The 24932-nt window shown below is 48.0% G+C and overlaps 1 protein-coding gene across 5 annotated transcripts in view; it reads left to right on the top strand.

Annotated features, from left to right (window-relative positions):
* The window catches only part of PRKCE (protein kinase C epsilon), a 517101-nt gene that overhangs the window by 479674 nt on the left and 12495 nt on the right, over positions 1-24932 (top strand). For 3 of the 5 annotated variants that reach the window (XM_037807299.1, XM_037807298.1, XM_037807301.1), the window contains 2 exons: positions 1980-2168; positions 9620-9766. In XM_037807299.1, the coding sequence (XP_037663227.1) occupies positions 1980-2168; positions 9620-9766 (336 nt within the window). Of the gene's footprint in view, positions 1-1979; positions 2169-6494; positions 6969-9619; positions 9767-14948; positions 15214-24932 lie in introns of those variants that run through there. The other 2 variants (XM_037807300.1, XM_037807302.1) reach the window with 2 other exon arrangements.

Here is a 24932-nt window from a genome sequence, read left to right as displayed (position 1 = left end):
CATGTGCTAACCAGTGGGCTAAGAGACCACGGGGATTAACCATTTTACCAGCCCCAGGTAATTTAGAGTAGGCTGCATTTTTTCACATTCCTTTCAGTTCGAATTTGGAAGATTCCTAAACTTGTGTGTTTTTATTGTTTTCAAAATGCAATCTCTAGAACGGTGTTTTGAGTTGAGAACAGAAAGACAAAATATTTTGATTTCAGTATCCTCTTCCCTGTCTCTCTTGAAGTCTGAGAACTGAAATGGGGCCTTGCCCTGGCCCTGAGCAGTTACCTGTCTGAGGTGCCCTGCAGGAGCGGGAATATCAGGCATGGCCTTTGCCCTGTTTTGGGGGATTCTTGGGGTGTGCCCTTTTTCAGGACATGAGCTGCATCCTTGCTTCTCCCCTGTACTCTTCCCTTTGTGGAATTCTTTAAAGAATTATAGAGCCAAGAGCAACCTGGGGAGGTCATTCAACAGTGCCCCTGTTTCTGGGCAGAACCATGCCTAAGCCTACTCTGACCGATAGGAGAAAATCATGAGATGGAACGTCACCTCACAATCCCATCCTTAACAGTGGAGACAGCTCAGGGTTTTTTTGTCCTCTGATCCAAGCACATTTCATTGGCCTACTGCATATTACGTAAACATGGAGACCAGACCCAACAGAGGAAAACTGGGATTTAATACTGCCTTCTGATTGAATAGAGCTTTGTATTTTGCAGTATGAGTTTAAAATCTTTCACCTTAATTAATCTGGGAGGTTGAGAGTTTGAGCCTCGTTTAATAAATGAGAAAGTTGAGTGACTACCCTAAGATCACCCAGAAAATTAAGCACCAGATTTAGGATGGAAAGTAAATATCCTTGTTGGCCTTCTTTGTCTTTCTACCACAACATGCAGCCAATGTTCCTGGAAAGTTAGAACAGGGGCAATGACTTGCTTTTCAAAAAGTCTTAAACATCATAACTTTTGGTAGAATTCTTCTCAGGCACTGAAATATGACTCAGATTGTAAAATTTCAGTCCAAACACACTCTTTTACAGGAAGCTGATGGCATATGCTATTCAGTAGCATGTCCTACATGCATTTAATTTGAGTGAGTTCAACTCTGCACAGTGGGCTAGAGGGAAAAAAGAGAGCAACAAAGAGAGCATGCATAAGAGAAGAGCCTTGTCAAAGACCAAATGCACTGGACAATTGAGGAGGTGATTTTATTCGGGCTATTGCAGTAGGGAGAACATTAATGAGGAGCATCTCAAAGAAAAGAAAGGGGCCTGGAGTTTGATAGAGGCAGGGAAAAGGGGAGTCAGCAGCCAGTCCTACGGGAGATGTGAGGAAGGAGAAGATGGGTCTTATCTGAGTCACTGAGGAAGGGTAAAGGTGGGTCTTCTCTCCGAAGAAGCAAGAGCACCGTGGTCTTTTTGGTTAGCGCATAAAGAGCTGGGGTAGGGTTCTTAAACGTAGCTGTGTCTCAGGTCAAGTCCGTCATGTCAATAGGGATGAGATTCTGCCCCTCTCTCTACCCACTGAGCCCTGGACTGAACATGAGATGGAAGACCTGAACTTGCCACCCCCTCTTAATTTCAGCTCTCTCGTATCTCTCTTAGACTGGCTCTCCTGGTTCTGATTTTAGTATTAAAAATAAGCTTTGTTTTGTTTTGTTTACATGACCCTAAACACAGTGTATTCATCTGGTGCTCAAAGAAGCAGCAGTTTGTTCCCACCTGAGGACAGACTGTGTGGACTTGGAGAGATAATAGTTGGCCTCCAACCTAGTGCCTTGTCTTCCCTGAACAAGTGATTTAGAACCAAACCCTTTATAACGGGCTCCACCCCGTGGCAGGAGCAAATAGAAGAGAAGGTGACGGGGCACTTGCAGCTTCCCCATGGGCACTGGGCCTGGGTGCTGTGGACAGTAGGAGTCTGGTGGGCCTCGCAGGCTGCTGCCCTTCCCCCAGGCCCCACTGCCTCTGACGTTGCCAGTTTCCTGAACAGATCCTGCAGGAGTTGGAGTACGGCCCCTCGGTGGACTGGTGGGCCCTGGGGGTGCTAATGTACGAGATGATGGCTGGGCAGCCCCCCTTCGAGGCTGACAATGAGGACGACCTGTTTGAGTCCATCCTCCACGATGACGTACTGTACCCGGTGTGGCTCAGCAAGGAGGCCGTCAGCATCTTGAAAGCTGTGAGTCATCACCCCTCACCCAGGTCTCTGCTCCCCTGGCCCTCCCAGCACCTCTGACTCCTTCTTCACTCTGTCGCGCTCACTCCTCCCTCCCTCCACCCACCCTCCTCCTCTCTCCCTTTCTCTCTCTCATTCTCTCTCTTCTCCGTTCCTCCATTTTCTCTGCTCACCACTGAATGTGAGGAGTTGAGGGCAGTCACCACTGGGAGTTCCGGCACAGTTCAGAGGCTGCTGCCAAGAGAGCGGGCCTGGAATAAATTGTTCTTATGGGAAAGGGACAGTGTGTTTGTGCTTCCTGGGATGGGGCACAGTGTGGATCCTGCCGTGGTGTGGATGCAAACAGCACCATCGCCTCTGCCAATGACACTCCGGGTGCTGGGGCCTCCTTCCCCACCCACCACCCAGTGGCCTTTCTTCACCCAGGGTCTGTGATGGGGGGGAGAGAGGGGAGGGCACTGCCTGCCTGGGTCCTGACAGCATTGCTGTGGCTGAGCAGCTGGTTGGAAAAGAAAGTCCACTCGAGATAGAAGCAGCCCTGCTGGATTCAAAAGTTTAATAAAGAAACTGTCCCGATCCCTACTAACGATCCCTCATATGCGAAAATACTTAACACTTTCTAAGCACAGTTGTTTCTACGATATACTGGCACTGACCCCATCCCTTTGAAAGCTGTGGAAGCTGAGGTGCAGGGAAGGGAAGAAGACTGGTTTGTCCATGGCCACCCTGGTAGGTTGAGGCAGGCCCAAGGTGACAGCCCAGGAACCTTGACCTCCAGTCCTGGCTTCTTTCACCCAGCAGAATTCCCCAGACTTTAATAGTTTGCATGCACATACACACATCTTGTCATATTCAAGTACCCTCTGTACCAATATTTACTTTTCTTTTTCTTTTAATTGACCCCAACATTTACCTAATTATATGTATTTTATAAGAAAATTTATGTCACTGTCATGAATGGAAAGTCTGTATCTCTCCATCATTAATTAACATAAATCATCATATGAAAGTTTTAAAAAGACCTAAAATCAATTTGTAGGTGTCTGGTGGCACACACATTATATTTTGGAAAATGCCATATCAGAATGTGTTACTCTTTCTGCAGTTAATTTTTTCTGCCTCCTTCCATCTTCCCTTCACCTCATTCCCTCCCTCCCTTCCTCAACTACTTTTCTTTCACTTTCTCTCTTTCTCCCTCTTTCTCTCCCTCCCTCCCATTCATTAATTCAATGAACTACTATTTATTGACTGCTCCCCATGTGTGAGGCACTGTGCCAGCTGCTGCGTAAGTAGCAGTAAATATAACAGCATGGCCGCTGGCTGGCAGAGCTTACAATCCACGGGGAGAAGGTGGGCCAATAAATAAAAAGTACTCCCATGTGTAGTGTGGTCAGGGAGGCAGATAGACCATTCATTCATTCATTCATTTATTCAACATATGTTTATTGAGCATCCAGTTTGTGCCAGGCACTAAGCCAGATGCTGGCGACGCAGCTAACAGTCCCGTGAATAGATGCGTAGACAAGAGACTGCAGATTATACTAACTGATAATGAGCACTAAAAAGGAACATGAAGTAGGATGAGGAGCGAAAGGCACATGCTGCCTGGAGGGGGGTTACTGTCGGGAAGACCTCTCCGATCAGGTGACACTGGAGCAGAAACCTGACCTCAGGGATTTAAGTCATGTGCTTCTCTGGAGAAAGGCGCATCCTGGGCAGAAGGAACAGTAAGTACAAAGGCCCTGAGGCCAGAAAGAGCTTAGCAGGGTGGAGGAACTAAAAGAAGCCCAGGGGAGGGTGGTGTGAGGGGAGTAGTTGGGGGCCCTTTACTCTGCAGGGTCCCTTATGCCGCGGTTAGAGGTTCCATTTGATCCTTAGTACACAGGAAGCTGTTGGATATGTTCAGGCAGGAGGGTGAACTGACTTATATGTTAGAAGATTGCTCTGGCTGTTGGGTAGAGAAAGGTCTAGAGGGTACTTTTCGCTTTGGCCCCCAGTGTCCTCTGTCCTTGCCCCAAGCAAGTGAGGAAGTCTTGGGGGGACTAGTCTTCTTGAGGGGGAACTAGTTTTTCCAACTTTTCAGATTTAATGTGTGTTCTGGGCTGGGCCTCGCGCTCTGAGCGAAGTTTCTGCTGCTTGTGGAAATGACTTCTGTGGCGCTCTCTGCCTCCATTTCCTCAGCCAACCTTTTCTCCTCAGTCCAGTAGTTTCCTGAAGCGTATTCTTTTGGGAGCCTGGCCTTGGAGCTTCGCAGTCACATTCCACTGGGTTTGGTTGAGTTGCCCCGGAGTTAAAGCTCTCTGCCTTTGGAACTTGGCTCTGGTCTCAGACCTCTGCCATTTGGGCAGCTTCGTCTCCATCTCCTTTGCTACCTCCTTGTCTCCTTCTGCCCCCAGTTGTGGACATGCTAAAGTGTTGGCTCAATAGCATCTTCTCTGCGAGGCTTACCCTGCCCACCCCCCAGTGAAAATGAAAACTTGCCACCCTCCCTACCTGCCCCCTTATCCTGCTAATTTATCCCTGATAGCAAGCAGTTTTCACTAACACTGTATAAATTCAGTTAGGTATCATGTTTGTTATCTGTTGTCCATTTCCCTCTACAAAACTGTAAGCTCCATGAGGGCAGGAACCTTTGTCAGTCATTTCCTAGCTGCACCCCGAGAGCCTAGACCTGAGCTGGCGCCTTTCAGCTGCTCACTAATAGTTGCTGACAAATTGAAAGCAGTAGTTCTTGGCGCTCTTTTCTCTTTCCGCCAGGGTTTATAGAATTAAATGCCTGTCAGAACCAAGTAGGTGATGTAAAAAACTGAACTGGGCCAGGTGGGGACAGGGTCACCCACAGAGCCCACCCCTGCCTAAGCAGGTGTCTACTCCTTAGCTCCAGTGGATACGCCTAGCTCTGCAGGATGGGGACTTAGCCTCGCCAGATCTGGTTTTCCAAAAGAAACCTGGAATCCAGATTTTGAAGTAAAATCTTTTAATGTTAGTTCAATTGTTTCAAAAAAGTGTAAGGGCCAGAGAAAAAAACCCCCCAAGTGAGTCACCCTTGGGTACCAGTCTTTGGTCCCCACTCTTGCCAGTACCTTGGTGGTGTCACTTACTGGCCAAACTCTCATCTCTTTGTGAGTGAATTCCCATCAACACCTCATGCCATTCTAAGGACTCAGCCCTGGGTCCTCTACCTGGCCTGTGCTCTCCGCGACTAGGGAATCCTTCCCTCAGTGGATCTCTCGCCATAGTACGTCTCCCCCAGGAGATCTCACCCATCACCCCACCTCAGTTAGCCCTGCAGCTCAAGGGTGCATGGCCCCAGGCAGACCCCTCTCCCAGCCTCTACCTGTAGATCCAATTACCTGCCCTGTCCCTCCACTCCACTCTGCTGTCTGGAAGGCCCCTCACATTCAATATTGACCCAAACTGAGCTCCTGATCATACCCCTCAAACCTGCTCACTCCTGAGTCCCTTGGCTCAGTAAATGGCCCCTCCTCCACCTCCCCACCAAGGCTAGTCAATCATCAAGTCCATTCCCCTTCCCAGAAAGTTTCCATTCTAGTCACCTTTCTCCACCCACCTCCATCGCCTCTCCCTTGGTGAACTCTGGGACCTCATGGCTGGGCCCCCAGTCTTGTCCCCTCTCATCCTTTCACTTCATTCAGAAAGCAAACCCAGCCCCCGTCTGCTTCTGCTCCTCTCTGAAACTCTGCCATGACTGCACATTGCGGTGGGATGAAGACCAGGTCTTGAGTGTGGCCTAGAAGGCCCTGCACTGGGGCCCTGTCCACCGCTCAGCCATTCGCCCTCACTGCCTGAGCCCAGCCACCCTGGCCCATGTCTGGGTCTAGAAGGCACCATGCCCTTTCCTGCCTCTGAGCCTCTGCACCCTGCCTTCCTTCTGCCGCCACCACGCTCCCCTCCCTGGTGGCCTGACTGCTTCACGCGCCACCTTCAGGTCTCAGCCTAAATGTTGCCTCCTCAGGGAACCCTTCATCAAACTTCCCTGCCCAAGAGGGAAGTCACCTTATGATACTCTCATAATATAGGTGCTTTTCTCATATCATTCATCACCATCTCAATTCTCTTGCATAATTGTTTCTTCCCCACCTCCCTTACTCTTCTGTAGCTCCTAGAGGGTGGAGGCCCTGCCTCTTACGTCATCCCTGGGGCCCGTCACTCAGAACAGTGCTTGGCCCAGAATGGATGCTAACAGCTATTCTGCAAAGGAGGGAGGGCGATTCAAAATAGAGCACTGATGAGCAGCTGGCCTGTTCCCAAAACTAGCACCCTTGACCTGACCACTCTCCAACCTCTTCCATTTTTACTTCCCTACAGGAAAGCAAAGCCTTTTAGAGGAAGCAAGCATCACCCAGTGGGAAGGAATCTTGCCTAGAAGGACTCACACAACTTTCCAAATAAAATCTTTTTTTTTTTTCGGTTTATTTATTAAAGCTTAATTCATTTAATTTGCTTGCTTGCTTGTTTTTAGATTTTTAATACAGTCACATGGTTTAAAAAAACTTTTAAGGATACAAGTTGGATACAGTGAAAAGTCTCCCTCTTATCCTTGTTCCCCATCTGCCCATTTCTCACATCCTCTCCCCCTTGGGTAAACTTTGTTTTTAGATTTTTATATATCCTTGCCAAATATCTTTAGCTATATATAAGCAAATACAAATACAGAATCTTATTTTCTCACCTCTTTTATACAGATAGTAGAACACTGTACATATATTTCCTTTTCCACTTAATGGTATATCTTGCTTTTTCCACTCAATGATATGTATCTTAGATACTGTCCATCTCAGAATAGAGTACACCCTCCACCTCCTCCTCTACCTTCTTTTTTTTTTTAACCACTACTGAGTATTCCATGGTATGGAATGATTTATATAACATGCCTCCTATTAAAGGCCATTAATTTTGATCCTGCCCAGCCCTACTTAAAAAAGAAAACTGTGGGTTAGAATCTGGCCGATAGCTAGACAGGCCAGAGGGCTGGGCAGACGTGTGTCCGTTTGTTCTGACCTCTCCTTGCACTCTGGAGCTGCATGTGGGATCATCTCCCAAAACACCCCAGAGGACCCTCACTGGGTAATCAATGTGGGGTGGAGACAGCAGCCTTTGCCTCCTTTCATTCCCTGAGCCCCAGTTTTTCCCAAGTCAAGTCTTCCAACCACCCAGTTGGGTAGCTGAGTAAAAACCTGCAGCAACCCAAGGCAGCCAGGACGTCTCACAGGGCAGAACGCACCCAGTACACCCTCAGCTGTAACTGAGCTCTTTCATTTTGGGATGGCCTAGAGCAGTGGTTCTCAACCAGAGGCCGTTCCCTCCACCACCGTCCCCCGTTCCCCCAGGAGACATCTGGCAATGTCGGGAAGCATTTGTTGTTTTTACAGCTGGGTAAGAAGTGCAACTGGCATCTAGTGGGTGAAGCCCAGGGAAGCTGCTCAACTTCCTACATGCACAGGGCAGCCCCCTGCAGCAAAGAATAATTTAGCCCCAAATGTCAATAGCTCCAAGACTGAGAAACTCTGAGCTACAGAGATTCAGAAAGATAAACGTTGCACTGCATTAACAGGTTAGTGGAGTGGAGTCACTGTGTGAGAAGAGCATCTGACTTGGAGCAGCTCCTTGAGATGTTAACACCCGAATATTTATCTATAGCCTTGATATTTCCCCTCCCAGAAGAGGGAGGACAGGAAGAGCTGAGGAAGCCAGGAGGAGTCTTCAGCTCCCTTGGCCTTGGAATGTTTAACTTCCTCTCACTGTCACACCCTTGATTCTAGGGCCAGGCTGGGTTTTCCATGTTTCTGACCCCTGAGCTGTGTCTCTGAGGCCTGCTACCTATGTTAAGTTGTAGCAGCACTAGAGAAGAAGCCATTTACATAAAAAAATTTTGGGCAGTGCACAACCTATGCAACAGTAAGGGGCAGTCCTGCTGCCTCCGTCCCTCAGCACTGTGCCCTAAGGCTAGCCTTCAGTCCCCCATTTGGACTTTACAGTGTACTGCATGCATAACAGGAGCCAGCTACTGGGAAGAGAAGCCTGGTTCCTATATCACAGAGCTCCCCATTCAGGGAGGGAGATAGTTGGGCAAATTATACATTAAATAAATAAGCAGCATGGGATCCCCAGTATTACCAGAGATGGGGATCTGGTGAAGCTTCACAGAAGAGGCAGCATTTTGTACTGGTTCTTGGAAGATGCATAGGCTTTGGAGAGGGACATTCAGCTAGAGGGAATAAAGGATGCAAATGGCCAGCAGGTAGACTGGATTCAGACTCAGTCGTTCCCGTGTGCCAAGCTAAGGAATACAAACTTTCCCCTGTGCGTGACAGGCAGCCTCCCGAGATGTGTAAGCAGGTGCGACCTGGGCCAACCACTCCTCATCCCACGACCCCACCCCCTTCTCATCTGTGGCCCTTGCCTTCCGGTAACATTTAGCGTGTGCCCATGTGCTTTGGTTTCAAGGGCACCAGGCAAGAGACAGTAGGTGGCTCTCCCTGCCCAAAAAATTCTCCCTTGTCAGTGAAGCCTGAAATTCCAACGGTATAGATTTATTCCTTTGGATTATATTTTGTCCTTTCAAGTTTCTGTGGTTAAGTGAAGACACTCAGCCTTCACCCTGTGAAATGTAACACTTCAACACACACAGCTTCATTTTGGTTGGCTGTCAGAAGTATTTCCACCTACCAGCACTGTTTTTCCCAGGGTTATATTGGTTTAGATCTGTTCAATTAAATTACTGTTAACCAGCAGTACTGATAGATTTAATGAAGACAATGTTTGCTTGGGAGTGCATGGGCACAGGATACTACCCCCCCAAATATAAAACACACCAATGTGGATTTTACATACAAGCATTGAAATATGCTTTTCTTTTTGTTGTGTGTGGTTTTTTTTTTAATCTTTTAATCTACATGGACATTTTAAGTCAGAGTTTGCAACCTCAAATCCAGGGGAAAAGGCAGGAACAGGAAATGCATTTGCTAATTTACCTTAATATGAATATCTTGTCCTCTTTCCTTGCCCCAAAAAGGACTGTTGATCCCACAGTGTAAATGAGATTGGCAGACTCCAATCTCCTTTTCTCTCAAGACTTGAGAACCTAAGGCGCATCGGGGTTCCCAGTCCCAATGTGGTACCTGGCTAGCTGTGTGACCTTAGGCGGCTTAATTAACCTCTCTGTGCCTGAAGAACCTCACTTCAAAAATAGGGTTAGTAATAATACCTACCTCATAGGGTTATGTGAGGATGAAATTAGTTAATGTATCTATAAAGTACTTAGAATGGTGACTGGCACATACTGAATTCTATGTAAGAGATAAAACACACCCTGAGGGGTGAAGCCTTTGGGTGCAGAGAGTGGGCTTGGGAGGGGACGCCAAACATGCTGCTGGGGCCAACTTTGCCTGTGCCTCTGTCACTAATTCGGTGTCATGTCCCCATCCCCACAGTTCATGACCAAGAACCCCCACAAGCGCCTGGGCTGTGTGGCGGCACAGAACGGCGAGGATGCCATTAAACAGCACCCATTCTTCAAGGAGATTGACTGGGTGCTCCTGGAGCAGAAGAAGATCAAGCCGCCCTTCAAACCGCGAATTGTGAGTCAGGCTGGGGGCTCAGGGCCCGGAGCACATGCCACACTGCGGGTCGGGCCTGGGTACCTGGCTGGCAGGCGGAGTGTGCCCCGATACAGAGCAGGCGGGAGGAAAGACTTCCACAAAAAGAGGGTCTGGGCACATTTTAGAGCCAAAGTGTCAAAGGGAGTCTTTTGGGCCCAAGTATTGACTGTAGAAAATATGGAACCTAAAGCAGTAAGCGGGATGATAATGTATATGGGATACAGAAGAATACTTTTTATTTTAATAGAGATTTATTTATTTGGATTAGAAATTACAAATGATGGTATACTTCCATGAATGGTGGTGATAAAAAGTTTCTTTATACATAAACGGGTTTCAGTGCTTTTTTTCAAAGCAAGTCAATTTAAAGAAAAGTAATAACTACCTAATAGCTGGGTCCTTACGTGGAAATCAGCCGGAGTGTGAAGGTGGGACTCAGTGACTGACATCTGAGAAGGGCCGCGATGGAGGCCTCATCTGTGAGGGGCCATTTTCTTGGAGAACCCCCTCCCCATCCTGCAGCCCTCTCCTTCTGCCTGCTCTCCAGCCCGAGCTCGTGCTTCCTTCCAGACTCCTAGGACTGTTGCGGTGATGCCAGTCAGAGGGAGGTGCAGCGAAGGGTGTCTGGAGTCAGGGGGTTGTAAGAAAAGCTGTTTGACGCTCGGAGTTTGGAAAGAGGAATAGACGGCGTCTGGGCTTTACTTGGAGTGCTGAGACCACGTCCCATCAATGGCCCCTGCTGGAAGGGGCCTAGGGAGAGTGTCCGTGCTCTCCTTGAGGTTGGGTGGGGGGTGGTGATGGAGAATATATTAATTTTGTTGGGTTTTAGCCCAACAAGGCATTCTTTTGGACTGAGAATTTGGGTGGCCTGCTGGCCTGCTGACCGAGGTGGGTGGAGTAGTATGAGGCGAGTTTATGGGACCAGGGGCTGGGGTCCTGAGATCATGCAGTCAGCTCCCAGTCACCCCACATTCGGTCAAGTGAACCACCACCCCCACCCCCAGCACAGAAGAGACGCCCCTGGGCTTTGACACAGAGAGGAATGCAATACTCTCTGGGAGGTTTTACAGTGAGCCATCACTGTTGGAGGTGTGAGTCTTAGAAATGAGCGGTGTCGGGGGTGACTCTCAGCAGCTTGGCATGGCCCAAGCCTTAGCCCTGGCTAGAGAAAGATGTGACCGTCCCCGGACACTCGGTCCCATCACCAGTCCTCATTTGCTTGCTCCTTGGTTCTCATGGTTTTGTTGGGTCACACCCAGCTTGGGACAGGCTGGATTTGGGTTCCCCTCCTTTCTCAGTGAACGCTGCTCTGGTTCCCAGCCATCTCAGTCTCAGCTCTAGGGCCCACTATGCTGAGCACTTGCTGTGGCTCCACAGACCTGCAGGGTTTGGGAGAGTTTGGGGCTCCAGCCCCCTGGGCTGACTGCTCCCCTGCTGCCCACAGGGGCTCACTGCACATGCCAGCATGCCTGGTGGCTGGGGTCTCCACAAGTGGCCTTGAAGGGCAAGATTAACCGTGCACCTGACAAAACAGAGACATAGGAGGCTAGAGGCCTAGCAGGGGAGAAGGAGAAACAAAAGTCTCAGGTCTGAGGGTAAAATTTTAATTTAGATTCAGTCTAGGTTAACACACCCAAAGAAAAGGGGGAAGGAGAGCCAAGTAAAGAATGCAGGACTGACAAACAGGAGCCCAGGGTGTGATCGGGGCTGGCTGGACATTAGCCTGGGTCTACAAAATGACTGAAATTTAAAGCCTAGACTCTATGTTAACAAAATGGCTTAAAGTTAGACTTCTGGAGTCCTGGGCCCCAGCTGGGCTGGAGCACAGCCAGGGAACAGCCACTTATTGGAGGGACCATTGGCAACGGGTGTAAAGGGGACAGAGGGCCTGGGGTCTGCCCAAGGAAGCCAAGGGTGGGTCTCGGTTGAGAGGTGACGTGGAAGGAAGGAACTATGGAAGATCATTAATCATAAAAGGCAGAAAGGAAATTTTAAACTATGGATTAATGGTAACAGAACCTTCGTTGCCAAAAGTCTTTCCCAGGAGTGTTTATTCAAATCTGGTGGGCAAGAGTAGCTCTGAGATTTCCAAAGCCTTGAGAAGCTCTGGTCTCTAAAAAACCTTTTTGATGCCTTGGCAGTACCGAGGGTTCTCCACAGGGGCTTACAACCTTTAGTTTGAAACTTTGAGCCAAATGAAAGTGCAGACTTTCTGAGAGGACTCCACCTGAGAGCTGTACCTGGCTTCCCCTGGGAGAGGGAGAGAGAAGAGATATGAGGGAGGTGGCCCGAGGGGTCGGGGGAAGGGACCTAGAGGCAGCTGGGGCTTCCCTCTCCTTCAGTCTCTGGAGAGTCCCTCCGACCAATGCCAGAGGGCAGGACTCTGTTCCCTTTGCTGGGGGCAGGGGGAGCTCAAGTAGCCATCTGGGGGCTTCACCACCCACTGAGAAGTTGGCAAAGAGATAGGGTGAATGCTGTCCAGGAGCGCCCACAAATTCCAGAACTGTCTTAGACGTCCTAAAAACTGACTTCATCATTGAGTTGGAAATCAACTTCTGTGCATGCCCCTTCTCTGCCCCCACAGACCTCCACAGGTTTCTCTTTGAAGCTGTTGATGGTTCGGGGAGAGAGTGTTTATTAGATTGGTTTGAATTCAGTTTGGAAGAGAGAATTAGAACATCTGAGGGAAGGATGGAAAAAACTGAAAACCTGAATTGTGCAAGAGGTGTTGCTCATCACCTTTGGAGCCTAAGAATGGCAGTTCTTAGAGGTCTTTCAGCTCCAGGGCTTTAAAGACTTGTATTTAAATGTCTGATCACTTTTATATCCTTGAGTCTAGAGGTTTCTTTCAGGAGAAACATATCGGGGAAGAAAAGAATAGTCAAAGTTGGAAGGTCAAAGTTGGAAGCAGGTTGGGAAGATGTGCAAATGTATGCCCAAATTTAGAGGTCTTTTCTGAAAAATGTTAATGTCACCATCACCCCAAGTCATCTTTGGGCTTGTGTATAGCAGAAACGAATTTTAAATTGAATTAAAGTCCACTCCGGTGATGAATATACTGTATTTCCACATGTCTGAAGAATGTGCAGGAGCAATATGAAAACTCACAGATTTCATAAGCTATTACTCCTCTCTAACCAACTCACAGCTAACCCTGGGTGGGCAGGTAGGTGCCTATCTAGCCCAGATACGAGGAGGGCACTGCATTCCATAAACAGGGCCAGCCTTTCCCATAGGCAAAATGGACGACCACCCCCAAGACGTCATTGGAGAGGCACTGAGAAGCTGAGAAATGCCCCTGGAGAAGTCACCCTACTGTTCATGGGGCAGGGAGTTCCATCATGAGTCAGGCTTAAAGCATCATGTCAATTGAAGACATATCCAACGCCTTCTGAAAGAGAGCTGGCAAAGAAAGGGCTTTCAGAGAGGGAAGAAGGAAAGCTGGTTCAGTGCCTGCCATTGGGAAGAAGTGGCCAGCTCTGTGGATCACAAGCAGCCAGGGACACTGATCTCGGATTCTTGGACTGGGGGACTGATTCCAAGTCCAGGGAAAGACACTGTGAGAAGGGAAGGGAAAGTCTGTGAGCAAAATCATCAGCCTTTCAGTTTTGTAGTGGCCCCACAGAGGCAGCGGACAGGTGTGTAAGCAAGCAAACTCCCCTCACCTGGCAAGGCCGAAGAACTCCAGGGTGATTCGGCCAAGGGCCTGGGGCCCATGAGGGAGCTCCATGTTTCCTCTGTCTTGGGCTAGCTCCACTTGCACCCTAGCCATGCTCCATTCACCTCATACCAAATGCCCCACCAATCCCCAGGAACCTGCTACATATCCATTGCCCCATACCTCAGCCGGCTATACTGAATTTGGGGACACTGGGGATGAGGGGTGGGGGGCCCTTCCTGTCAGATTCGGAAAGAAACTGCTTTTGTCGGGTGGTAGGTGCTGGGGGTGAGGCTGGATGATTTCCTATCTTCTAGTCTAGGATGTAAGAAGAGCCAAGACTAAGGTGCAAGTTTTCCTGAGCTCCTGACCATGCTCACTCCCACTGCGCAGACAGAGCCCCCCATGGCAGAGCCCACCAGGCATAGCGAACCAGGCAGAACCCACCTGCCTCTGCCCTGGGCTGGCCCACAGGAGGCTGCGGTCTCTGGGCTACCCCCACAGGGGCTAAAGGGATAGCAGAACAGCTCCCAGGCCTAAATTTGTGTTCCCTCCACAGGAAGCCTCTCCCCCTTAGAAGATATCACCAAGGAGGTTATCCAGATTTCATAACTGGAATTTGGCCTTTAGTCAAGTTCCATCACAAAGCTGGATTGGCTGCTATCACCTTCAGGCCTTTGCCTTCTCGAGACATTTGCTAAACTGAGATTTTTGCTGCCTTGGCGCCTGAGCCTCCCTGTCTAACCCTTGCCCCGACCCACCAGCTGTGATTAGTTCAAATAAGTTTCATGCCTTCAGGTTTAAGCCTCTTTGCTCTAACCCCCTCCCCAGTACATTTTCTCGGCAGCCTCTGCTTACACATGATTTTCCTCATTTTCTCTTGTTTGCCCCACGAGCTACCTTATGTCTCCCTCCTTCACATACTGAATTGGTTTCACACAAGCAATGCACCATCAACACCAAACCAAAGACTTTGCACCATCACATACTCAAGACAGTTTTCTAGGGGAGACGTGCTTCAGAGCAAGGGGGCCATGGAGGGTTGTTTGGTAGCAAGTACCCCAGCAGTGGGTGATAGGGAAGTTGAAAATCCAGCATGGCTGGGGTCTAAACCTTTGATCCTGGAGAAAATCTCCAAACATAGAATAACTCATTGCTCTATCCCATGGGGATTTGTTTCCAAGATGGTGGCATTACCTCATCCATTGGGACCCTAGAGGGTAGAAGTGACTGGTGTGGTTGAAGGGCATTACCTGATCTTGCAGATCTTGGGGGTATTGTGCTTACTCCCAGCTTCCTTCCCATGTGCTCCTCACTTCCCCTAAAAAGTTAGGCTCTGAGATTGTGGCTCCCAAGGCTTCCACACTGGAATGGGGGAAACCAGCATAGGAGGGAGAGCTCTGTCTCCCCAGAAACCTAGCTGACCTCAATGAAAGCCAAGGGCAATGAGGGAAATGCTGGCCAAGTAAACTTCTCTTTGTGTACATGTTCTCTCTTTTCAAGTTTGCTTCAGTGTGAATGTCCCTCTTTAAGGTAAGGCTTCCAGAGTGGGGAGTCTCTCCAGGTAGGTGACCCCTCAGGCCTGGTGACATGGAGGCACCTTTCAACCTCATGATCCGTTTCCATCCAGCCATCCGCGCTGCATGGTGGGACCACCAAGGGAGGCCCTTCCTGCATGCTCCTGCATGACCGGGCTGTGCTGAGAGAAAACCTGGGAAGTGGGCTTGAGACCCCCATACCCTCACCAACTTAGCACTGTGAGGCGGAGCCCCGGTGAACAGACGGCCCCTTCTCCTAGAGCCAGCCCACATACCCAGGGCCACCTGACCACTTGGACCAGGAAGACAGAGACCAGAGGACTCATTAGATGCCATTCTCATCCTTCAGCCAGGCAGAGCTGGAGCACAAACTCAGCTGGTTCCTGGAGCCCGCTGGTTAGGACATTCCCGGAGCTGGGCCCGTGCTCTAGTGAGACCCCTCAGCATCCAGGAGGCTATAAGGCCATTCAGAGCTGCTTGGGCTCTGCCTGGGTCTGGAGGGCATGTGAGACAGACAGAGCTGCGTTGGGTAGTTGGCCCAGGTGTGGAGTGGTAGAGGGCACAGGGCACTGGCTTTGAATTCAGAGAGACTTGCATGGGAATGAAGTTGCTATCGCAGGCTAACCAGGTGATCCTGGGAAGTCACTTCCCCTCCTCTGCACCCCTGGCTTCCTCTAGTACCAATCTCCTTATCTGTAAAATGGGGATGAGACTAATTGCCTCAAAGAATTACTAACAGGATTAGATAACAAACATAAAAAGCTTTGTGGGCTGCAGATTCTCAATAAACATTAGTTCCTTTCTCTCCATTCACCACCTCCCCCTCCAGCCTGGTTAAACCCTCTCTTCCTCTCTCCCCAAGGCTCTGAGGAGGAAGAGCTAAGGGTTGCAATAGTTGCTGTGGAGCTCGGAGGCTGGTTTTTGGAATCAGATGCAACCAGGTTCCAGTTTGAGCTGCATGACCCTGGGGAAGTCAGCTTTCCTCTCTGAGTCTCAGTCTGTTCCTCTGTAGGGTGGAGATAATATCACCACGCAGGGTTGTTGTGAGGAGTGAACAAAGGGCATGATATGAAGTAATGAGTACAGTGCCTGGTAGAGAACAAGCACTTGGGGTGATGATGATGGCGATGGAGAGTGGGGGACAACAGTGCAAGGGGCTGGCCCAGACATACTCCTGTCCCAGAAGGGTTGAGGGGTCGGGAGTTCCGATGAGGGTGTGAGCCCCATCCCATCAGGGAACCAGGCACTTCAGGGCAAAAAAGCCCCTGGAGAACTGGGGGCAGAAGAGCTAAGTCACCTGCCAAGAGCCTGCGGGGGCTTCCCTTTAGCAGAGCCACTGGTCTGAGCTGGGGACTATCTAGGGAAGGGGAGGGAGGGGCACTGCAAGAGGGTGACTCACCCCAGATGCCAAAATTCCCCAGGCCATTTGCCCCTTGGGGTGACATCCAAAGTCTCCACACATTATCAGTCCCCTTTTGTCACTCTTTGACTTCCTTGTCATTGTGACTTCCCTGCTTCTTCCTGTTGTGTGTTGACTGAGGACGCTGTACAGAGCTCTGTGTCCCCACCATGAAGTAGGGACAGGCAGTGATGAGGCTCCATTCCAGCAGAGCAGGTTCCCTGATATTTAGAAGTTAAACTGCCTCGGTGGGGCATCCTGGACCCTGCACAAGTGAACTCTGTGCAAGAATCTTGATTGCAGGGAAAGGCAGGGTTCTGATCAGTTCTATTCAGCAGATATTTTTTGAGCACGTACTTTGTGCTCTATGTGAAGTCCTGGAAAGGAAAAGCCCTACCATCACCCTAATGGCACTACCTTAAGGAGCTCAGATGGTAAGAGAGGACTCTGTACCACAAAATACATAAGGAATCATTTGGGATAGGTTAAAACCCAGTGCTTGGCTCAGAACACAGATACCAGTTTGGGAGAAGGGTCCAAGTTTTGCCTCTGGAGGTCAGAGGACAGAGGAGGGGAGATGTCATGGAGAAGAGGGCCTCCCCAAACAGGAAGAGGCAGGGAGGGGCCACTTTCTACCCTTGGTTGCATCAAAGACCCATCTGGGCAGGGCCACACTGCTGGTGGGCAGTGCCCTCTGTGTGCCCTGCATGCAAATGAAAGCAGAAGGAACCTCAAGCTTCCCCAGAGAGGGACTTGGTTATCCAGCCATCAGGCCGGCATTTGCTCTTTGAAGGGTACAGGCACCAAGGAACATTTTGCAAATTGAAAAGTTTCCCCCATCAACCTCCAGATCCAGGATCTTAAATCCTCAGGGTGAGTCTGTCATGGAGGAATGAAGCTCTTCAGAACCCAGTTTTCCATTTGGCAGGACTGGCGCCTGTTTCCTCCCATTGTTTGTGCTGGGACATAGGATGGTGGCAGAATTTGATTTGGCCTAAATTTATTGTTCAAACTGGGCCCTCATTCTAGAATTCTGGAATTCCACAAATATATACTAGGTTTTTGATGTTTCCGTAATTCACATGAGTCTCAGTCTCTTCAACCTGAGAAGGCTTGGCCCATGTACTTGCAACCCATGAATGCTTTATGTAATTCTGGTGACCCTTTTCCTGGACCTACCTCCACCTCAACAAAGTTTTCTTGGGATGCAGAGCTTGGCTACCAATGTGGCATTTCAGGCGTGTGAGCCCAGCTAGGTGTGGAAGAGGGCAGAGAAGGGCTGGGAAGGTGAAATATCATACTTGGCTCAAGAAGGGAGATAGGAAGATAAGCCCCAGAGAGGGACTTTTATCAACTGAGGTGACTTAGAAAATAAACCAAACCTTGACTTGGGCTTAAGCCAGACCCACCCCCACTCCCCCCACAGCAGCCGGTACCTCAGTCAGTATTTGGCAGCAGCAGAATTGTGGTCTTGCTGGGAGTCATGGTAGACTCAAGCTACAGGTACTCAGATACCTGGGAGTTTAGAATGCAATCACCCCAAAATATGGGGTTCTGGAATTGAGCAGCCACCCATATCACAGGCAGTGAGCTAAGAGGAAAACACTGGAAGAGATGGAGGCTGGTCCTTTATTACTATCTGTGAGGCCCTGAGCAAGTTACTGAACCTCCCTGTTCCCTTCCTGTGAAATAAGGGATTTAGGCAATCCCTGAAGGTTTCTTGCAGCCCTGGACACTTACTTGTAAGCTCCTTGAGGACTCAGATCTATATTTTTTAAATCAACTTTATTGCAGTAAAATTCACATAGAATAGAATGCATGCATTTAAAGTGTACGTTTTGATGAATTTTGACAAATGAATACACTCATACACCACAACCACAATGAAAATACAGAATATCTCCCAAAAAAGTTCCCTGCTGCCCTTAGCCCCAGGCAACCCCCAACTTGCTTTGTGTCATTTACAGGTAGATTTATCTTTTCTAGAATTTTGTATAAATGGACTCATGTAGATGTTCTTTTGTGTCTGACTTCTTTCACTCAGCATAACGTTTCAGAGATTTGAGATATATCTTTTTAACTCTTATTTTGGAAATTTTCCAACATGTAAAAAGTAGAGAGGATTGTTTAACTGATCCCCATGTGTCCGTCACCGAACGTCAACAATTAGCTACATATGGCTAATCTGTTAAGGGAGAGATTTTTATGGGTTTTTTTTTTCATGTCTGTATTCTCAGTTCCTCAGTTCAATATATATTAGTAGAATGAATGAACTCTGGAGGTCTACAGTGTTTTTTCAGAGAATGTTCCTCTCCCAGTTCCATCCCTAAATTCTCTTCTCACTTTTTGTGGCCCAAGATATATTCCAGTATATAACTCAGAATTGGGGGTGATAAGATCATGCATTAGGAACCTTGAAATTGTTCTTTTAATAGTAAAAGAAAGTAGGTGACCTCACCTTGACTTCAGTGGCATGTATTAGAGCGTTTACAGTTCCCAATTCAAAGCCATCAGGCAGAGAAATAATAAATCCTGAGCTGAGGGAGCTGATTTCTATCTAGAACATTTTCATAAATAAGGGGGAGAAAAGATTGGTGAGCACAGCAGGCACGTGGCTTTTGCCAGGACCAGATTGGAATGTTTCCTCCTTGAGCATCAAACAGCTGTCATCAGTGACACAGCTTTGAAAAGTGAATGCAAAATGAAAAGGGCCACATGGTTAGAAGTAGATGCAGCCGGGCTTGCCTCTGTGTGCCGGCTGCTTCCACTTTGCAGGCCCTCAGGGTGAGGTGGGTCCTGCAGCTGCACATCCCACTGAGCTGGACCAGCTCGGTGCGGGAGCCTGGCTCAGGGAGCTCCAGGCCCCTGGCAAGCCCCTGCAGGCAGGGTGCAGTGTCCTCCTCAGGCTTGCTATTCCTGGCTGTCCACCCAGGGTTTTCTACATCACATTCAGTCCCGGGCACCCCTGGCCCACCTTTACCCTCCTTCAAGGTCTAGCCGGTATTGAGTTGTAAAATCAATTTAGTGGGTCAGGTGCAGAAAACAAAATTAATGCAAGAAAAGACTATAAAGGATAGGGGATAGGATGGGATAGAGTACAGCAGAGTAGAAAGGGATAGGATGGGTTGGGATGAATAGAATAGAATAGAATCAAATAGAATAGAACAGAACAGAACAGAATAGAATATTAGAACAAAGAATGGTAAAGGTAAAGTATAGCTTACTAACTCTTTTCTCTGGGTTGGTGGATTGAGGTTGGTATGCACTAGGTCATATATAAAATACATTTCTTGCTGTTGGTCATAATAAAATGTTAAGAGCTGTGCCCCTCTTTCTCCCTGATGTCTAAGAGATGACCCCAGAGGCTGAGTGAGGATGGTGGCCTCAAACGCTATGAGGGGGGTACGTGGCAGAATGCAGGCAGTTTTTTAACACAGCAACATTATTGGCAGAAACCATTAACTGGTAGCTTGGGCTGCACACAGCCCTTAGCGCCTTGCACAGATGACTTCATTTTCACCTCACTGCAGTTCACAGCAGGAGGCAAGATGGCACATGCCAGGCACAGGGGCCTCAGGGTCAGAACAAGTTGAATTCACGTCCTGGCTTCACCTTGCTGGCCACAGCGCTGGGGCAGGCTGTTTAATGCCTCCACACCTCTGGCTCCTTGAAATCTTCAATTCTTGTAAACGGGGTTGTGGCAGCCGTCTCCCGTAGGGTGGGCTCAAGGGTGACCTGAGTAGAGGTAGGTAAAGGACTTAGTGCAATGCCTGGTACCTTGAAAATTCTCAATCTATGGGCTTTAGTAGTTTTTCCACATGAAGAAACTCAGGCTATCCCAGGCATGGTGCTGGTGCTAGAAACACAGGACAGAAGCGCATGGGGGGCTGCCAGCCTAGTGAGATGACAGTTACTGAATAAATAATTATCTAACCACAGTTTCAAGGAGCAGCAGGAAAGAAAGGCTCAGAGCCATCAAAGCATCTGATGGAAATTGCACATGATTTGGAGATGGTTCCCTGAGGAAGGGGCATTTCCTTTCCTACATGACCCTGCTCTTAGGGGCTGAATGGAGGTCTCAGGCTTCGGGAACTGTTTCAGAGGTAGTTTGAGAAGGGAATACACTGTCCTTTACTCTCGTTTCTGTTTCTTGGAGCGGCAATGAACTCAGTCATGCAAGGAAGGCCGCTGCTCTCTGCAGAGTTGATTTAATTAAACCTGGAGCCCGCGAGGCTGGGCTGTGAGCTGTGTCCCTGCCTGAGGGAGGAGAAGAAGATGCAGCAGCCGTCCCACGCATCCAGTCACGGGGCACTTAGACACCTCCAGGCATAATAAATTCCAGACTGAATTATTGTCAAGGGCCAGTGCATTCTGTACAAATGATAATCACTCATCAATAAATCTATGGCCAAAAATGACTCAGCTGAAATGTATTTAATTTTGTTACTAACTTTTAAGAATCCAGTGCTTAGCCATAGGTGTGCAGAAAGAGGCTTATATACACAGTCCCTGTGAGGGAACTTTCCCCAACCACTCTCGCTGGCAACACTCCTGCCTTCCCGGAGGGCTCCGGACACTCTCTGAAGCTACAGGTAATGCCCCAAACCGGGGCCCCGTGGTCTGAGGGACTTAAGGAAAAGGGGACATTTCAGGTCCTGAGAAGACTTCTCCTGGCTTTCTCCTCTATGTGGAATCCTCAGAGAGAAATTGTTGTAGCACTGAGAAATTCAGACACTTTATAAGGGGAAACTTTAAAATCAGTGGTTCTTAACTTGGCAGTGGAGTCACCACCCCTTTTGAGAATCTGATCGTGAGCTCTCCATGACAGTGCACACACACAGGTCCACACCACACCCTGTACCGTATTTCACAAGGTTCAAGGAAACCCTGACGACCATCCCAGGTTCCTCTAGGGCAGGGGTCCACAAACAATGGCCCACGGGCCAAGTTCGGCCAGCCTCCTGTTTTTGTACAGCCTACGGGCCAAGAATGGTTTTTACATTTTTAAATGGTTGAAGAATAGTATTTCCTAACACATGAAAATTATGTCTATAAATAAAGTTTTATTGGAACACAGCTACACCCATTCTGTTGTCTGTGAATGCAGTCACACCTCTGGGTATTGTCTGTGGCTGCATTTACACTACGATGGCAGAGCTAAGTAGTGGCGGTTGAGGCCATATGCCTGCAAAGCCTAAAATATTTACTGTCGGCCCTTTACAGAGCCCAGGCTAAGAATGCTTGCTTTACATTCTTAACTTTTGCTTAAAGTGATTGAGCCATAGAATTTAGAGGTAGAAGTAGCTTTGAAAGTCACCTCGAAGATCTCCTCACTTCACCAAGAGCAGATAAGGAGCGGCTGGGTGTCCCCACTTCTGTGGGAGGAGGAGATGCCAGGGAACTGTGTCTTGTTTGCTCCTTTCCTTCTGCAGGCATCCAAACTGGTGTTACCTTCCAAATGAACCTTTGGGCAGTTTGTTTAAAAAGCACCATCACAAATGTTGGAAAGTTTGGTAACAGCTTCTTGGTAACAGGGATACCACCCCCACCCTTCCATAATGGAGCGCCCTGTGTCTGCAGACCCCGGCCAATTCACAGACAGAGTTTAATTGGCTGAGCTCCTTTGCACACTGACATGCTTGCTGGCTGTGGGAGAAGAGGTTGGCGTTAGTTGCTAATTGGAAGTTGAGTTTTCCCCAAAGTAACTCCTCAAATGGAATTTTTAAAATATATATATGTGTGTGTATATGTATATAGATAGATTTTTTACAGAAGCAGTTTACACTTTATTTATAAATCTGTTTAAAAGGATATAAAAGATTTATTTTTCTTTTGCTCATGTTTGTAACCTAGTCTAGCAAACAATAACCAGGGGAGGGAGGGAGGGCGGGGAAATGGCTGAATTCCATCTAACGGCTGACGCACAGAGTTCAGCTGTGGTTGTTGCTCAGCGTGCCTGGTGGTCTGAGGGAATGCCATCCATTTTTAAGAATGTACTTGTGCTTCGGAAGGAGTGAAGCAGCTTTTCTTCAGAAAGGATTTAGAGAGAAGCAGATGGGCTGAACTGTGGGAAGGGAATCGGGGGCGGGCTGCATTCAAGGCTGGAGAGGCCCCATATCATTGCGTATCAGCAACAGAGGCCGGGCGGCCGCCGAGTCTCCTCCCCTCTGGACGTGGCAATGGCCGGGAACCAAGTGCTTGCCCCTTTTTAAATGCCTTGAAGCTGATCATTGTGCTGAAAGAGCACATGTGTCTTGATTTTTTTCTCTCTTAAAAGGTGGAAGCAACTGTGCTAGTAAATAGAGTAGAAGTCACAAACTGGAGGATTGCACAATGCTTTCAGCCAGCGTGCCTTTAAAAAAGAAAAAAAAAATTTAGCAACATTTAAAAATTAGATTTAACATGAAATGTAGATCAGAGCATTTCTTAGAAATTCCGAAGACCTAGAACCCTGGGCCTAGGGTCAGCTTGTGTGGTATGCAACCTCCAGTTTGCCCCAGTCCCCACAACTCCCTGTTGCTTTCACACTGTGCACTCGCTTTTCGACTTTGCCCACCTAGCAGGCAGGCGTTGGAGTTTGTGCACACATACACATACACATACACACACACCACCCATAATGGAGAAAAGGAGATAGAAGGTCACAGCCAGCAGTACTAAAACAAAAATCCACCCTTTTTTCTTTCTTCCTTTTTGTTCTTCCTATCTTGTCTTATTCCAAAAAGTTTAAAGATGACCTACAGAGATACATAAAGTACACAATATAAATTAAATTTCAGTGTGTATGAGAAAAGAAAAATAAGGGCAAAAAAAAATCAGGAACAAACACGCTGCATTTATTTGGGGTGGGCCGCACATTTGGCTCTTGGCTTTTGAGCACAGATCAGTTAGTTCAAGATTTAGAGAGCATGGGAGATAAAAAAGCACACCAGTTGCCCAGATGAAGCAAGATTATTCTGTGAACTCAGAGCAAACAGAAATTTCTCCCAAGGGTTATCCCAAAGACAATGTTCATTCTAACTATGTTATGTACTGTTCTCACCACTTCAATGTACTATATTTCATTTAATCCTTACAACAAACATACAGGAAGAAATACAGATATCCCCATTTATTGGATGAGGAAGCCGAGGCACCACAGGACCACATAATTTGCCCAAGGCATCCAAGTTTATTGTGTGACAGAACCAGGATGGTGTCCAGGGGTGTGGGAGCAGAGCACACATGCTGAACCACTAAGCCACGCCGCTCTTCAGAGTTTAGGGCAGCCAAAAAACTGTGAGATACCCCAGTGAGCTCTCTGGCTGTCCCAATTTTATAAAGACCAAGATAAAAGATGCAAGCAAGGGGATGAAATTGAGAAGAAATGCCAATATACAGCGTGAACTCCAGAGAAGGCCAAATCAAGGACAACCTTAGGCTCCTAAATAAGCTATTAGACCACAAAAGACCTTTTGAGACCAGTAAGAAAAAGAAGGAAGAAAGAGATCCACTGCGCCTTTCCACAGAGGGACTCAACTAGGCTGCACATCAGAATTATTCTGGAGCTTTAAAAAAATCCAAAGACCTGGGTCCTACCCTGAAGATGCCAATTTAGTAAGTCCCGGTGAAGCCCAAGGGTCTGTACAGGCATGTGTATTGTTTTTTGATGCACAGCCAGGATTGAGAACCGTGGGGTTAAACAGTGATGAAAAGCAAGGCTGTTATTTTGCCACTAACTTTTCCCCAAAGAGAAAGATCTTTGAAGTACAGAGATTAGGACAAAACCCACTAAGAGGGAAGTGAAACCCAAGACAGACGAATGAGTGACTTACATTTAATAACACTCATGTGGGAAGCTATAAAACCCCCAAAGCCCAGGCCAAATGCTAGAGCAATCAAATCAGAATGTCTGGGGAGGGATCAGACATAGCCAGTGTTTAAAGCTCCCCGGGCGATTCTTGTGCGCAGCCAGGGCTGTGAGCCACTGCTCTAGGCCCAAGTGAACTACATCCCAGGTTGATGAAAGAATCTGGGATGCCTTCCTGGGATTATCTGGTAATTGGATATCATGGAATAGAGCAGTGGAAACAAATGATAGGAGACAGGCAAATAGTCTCCCAGTATTCAAAAATAGAGGTAATGTGGGTTTGGAATAATTTAAGACAGATATTATTAAAGCAAGTTTCTAGAAGTTTTTCTGAGAAGGTAGTTTGTGGACATTGCTGGAAGAAAATGGAAATCACTTGGAGCCAGTTAACTCCACTTCTAAGCCAATAGACCAGAGAAATGCTACAGTGTTGTGTCTCTTTATTCCAGTAAAACAATTGAAAGAGTCTTTGATACCATCCTTATGAACAAGATGAGAAAAGTGATTATGACTGGTTGATATATTTTTGATTTCATCATACTCCCAAAGAGTGCTGGTGAGATTCAGTGTCAGCTTGGTGAGAGGGCCATTTGTAGTTCCGCAGGTTGAAGGGCTCTGGGCCTCATCTAGACCTAAACAATATTTTTACCCATGTCTTAATATAGAAATTGAAGGCATGCCAATCAAATTTGGGGATGAAA

Source organism: Choloepus didactylus, chromosome 17 (assembly GCF_015220235.1).
Source record: "Choloepus didactylus isolate mChoDid1 chromosome 17, mChoDid1.pri, whole genome shotgun sequence".
Taxonomy (NCBI): Eukaryota; Metazoa; Chordata; class Mammalia; order Pilosa; family Megalonychidae; genus Choloepus; species Choloepus didactylus.
This window is presented reverse-complemented; position numbering and strand designations above follow the sequence as displayed.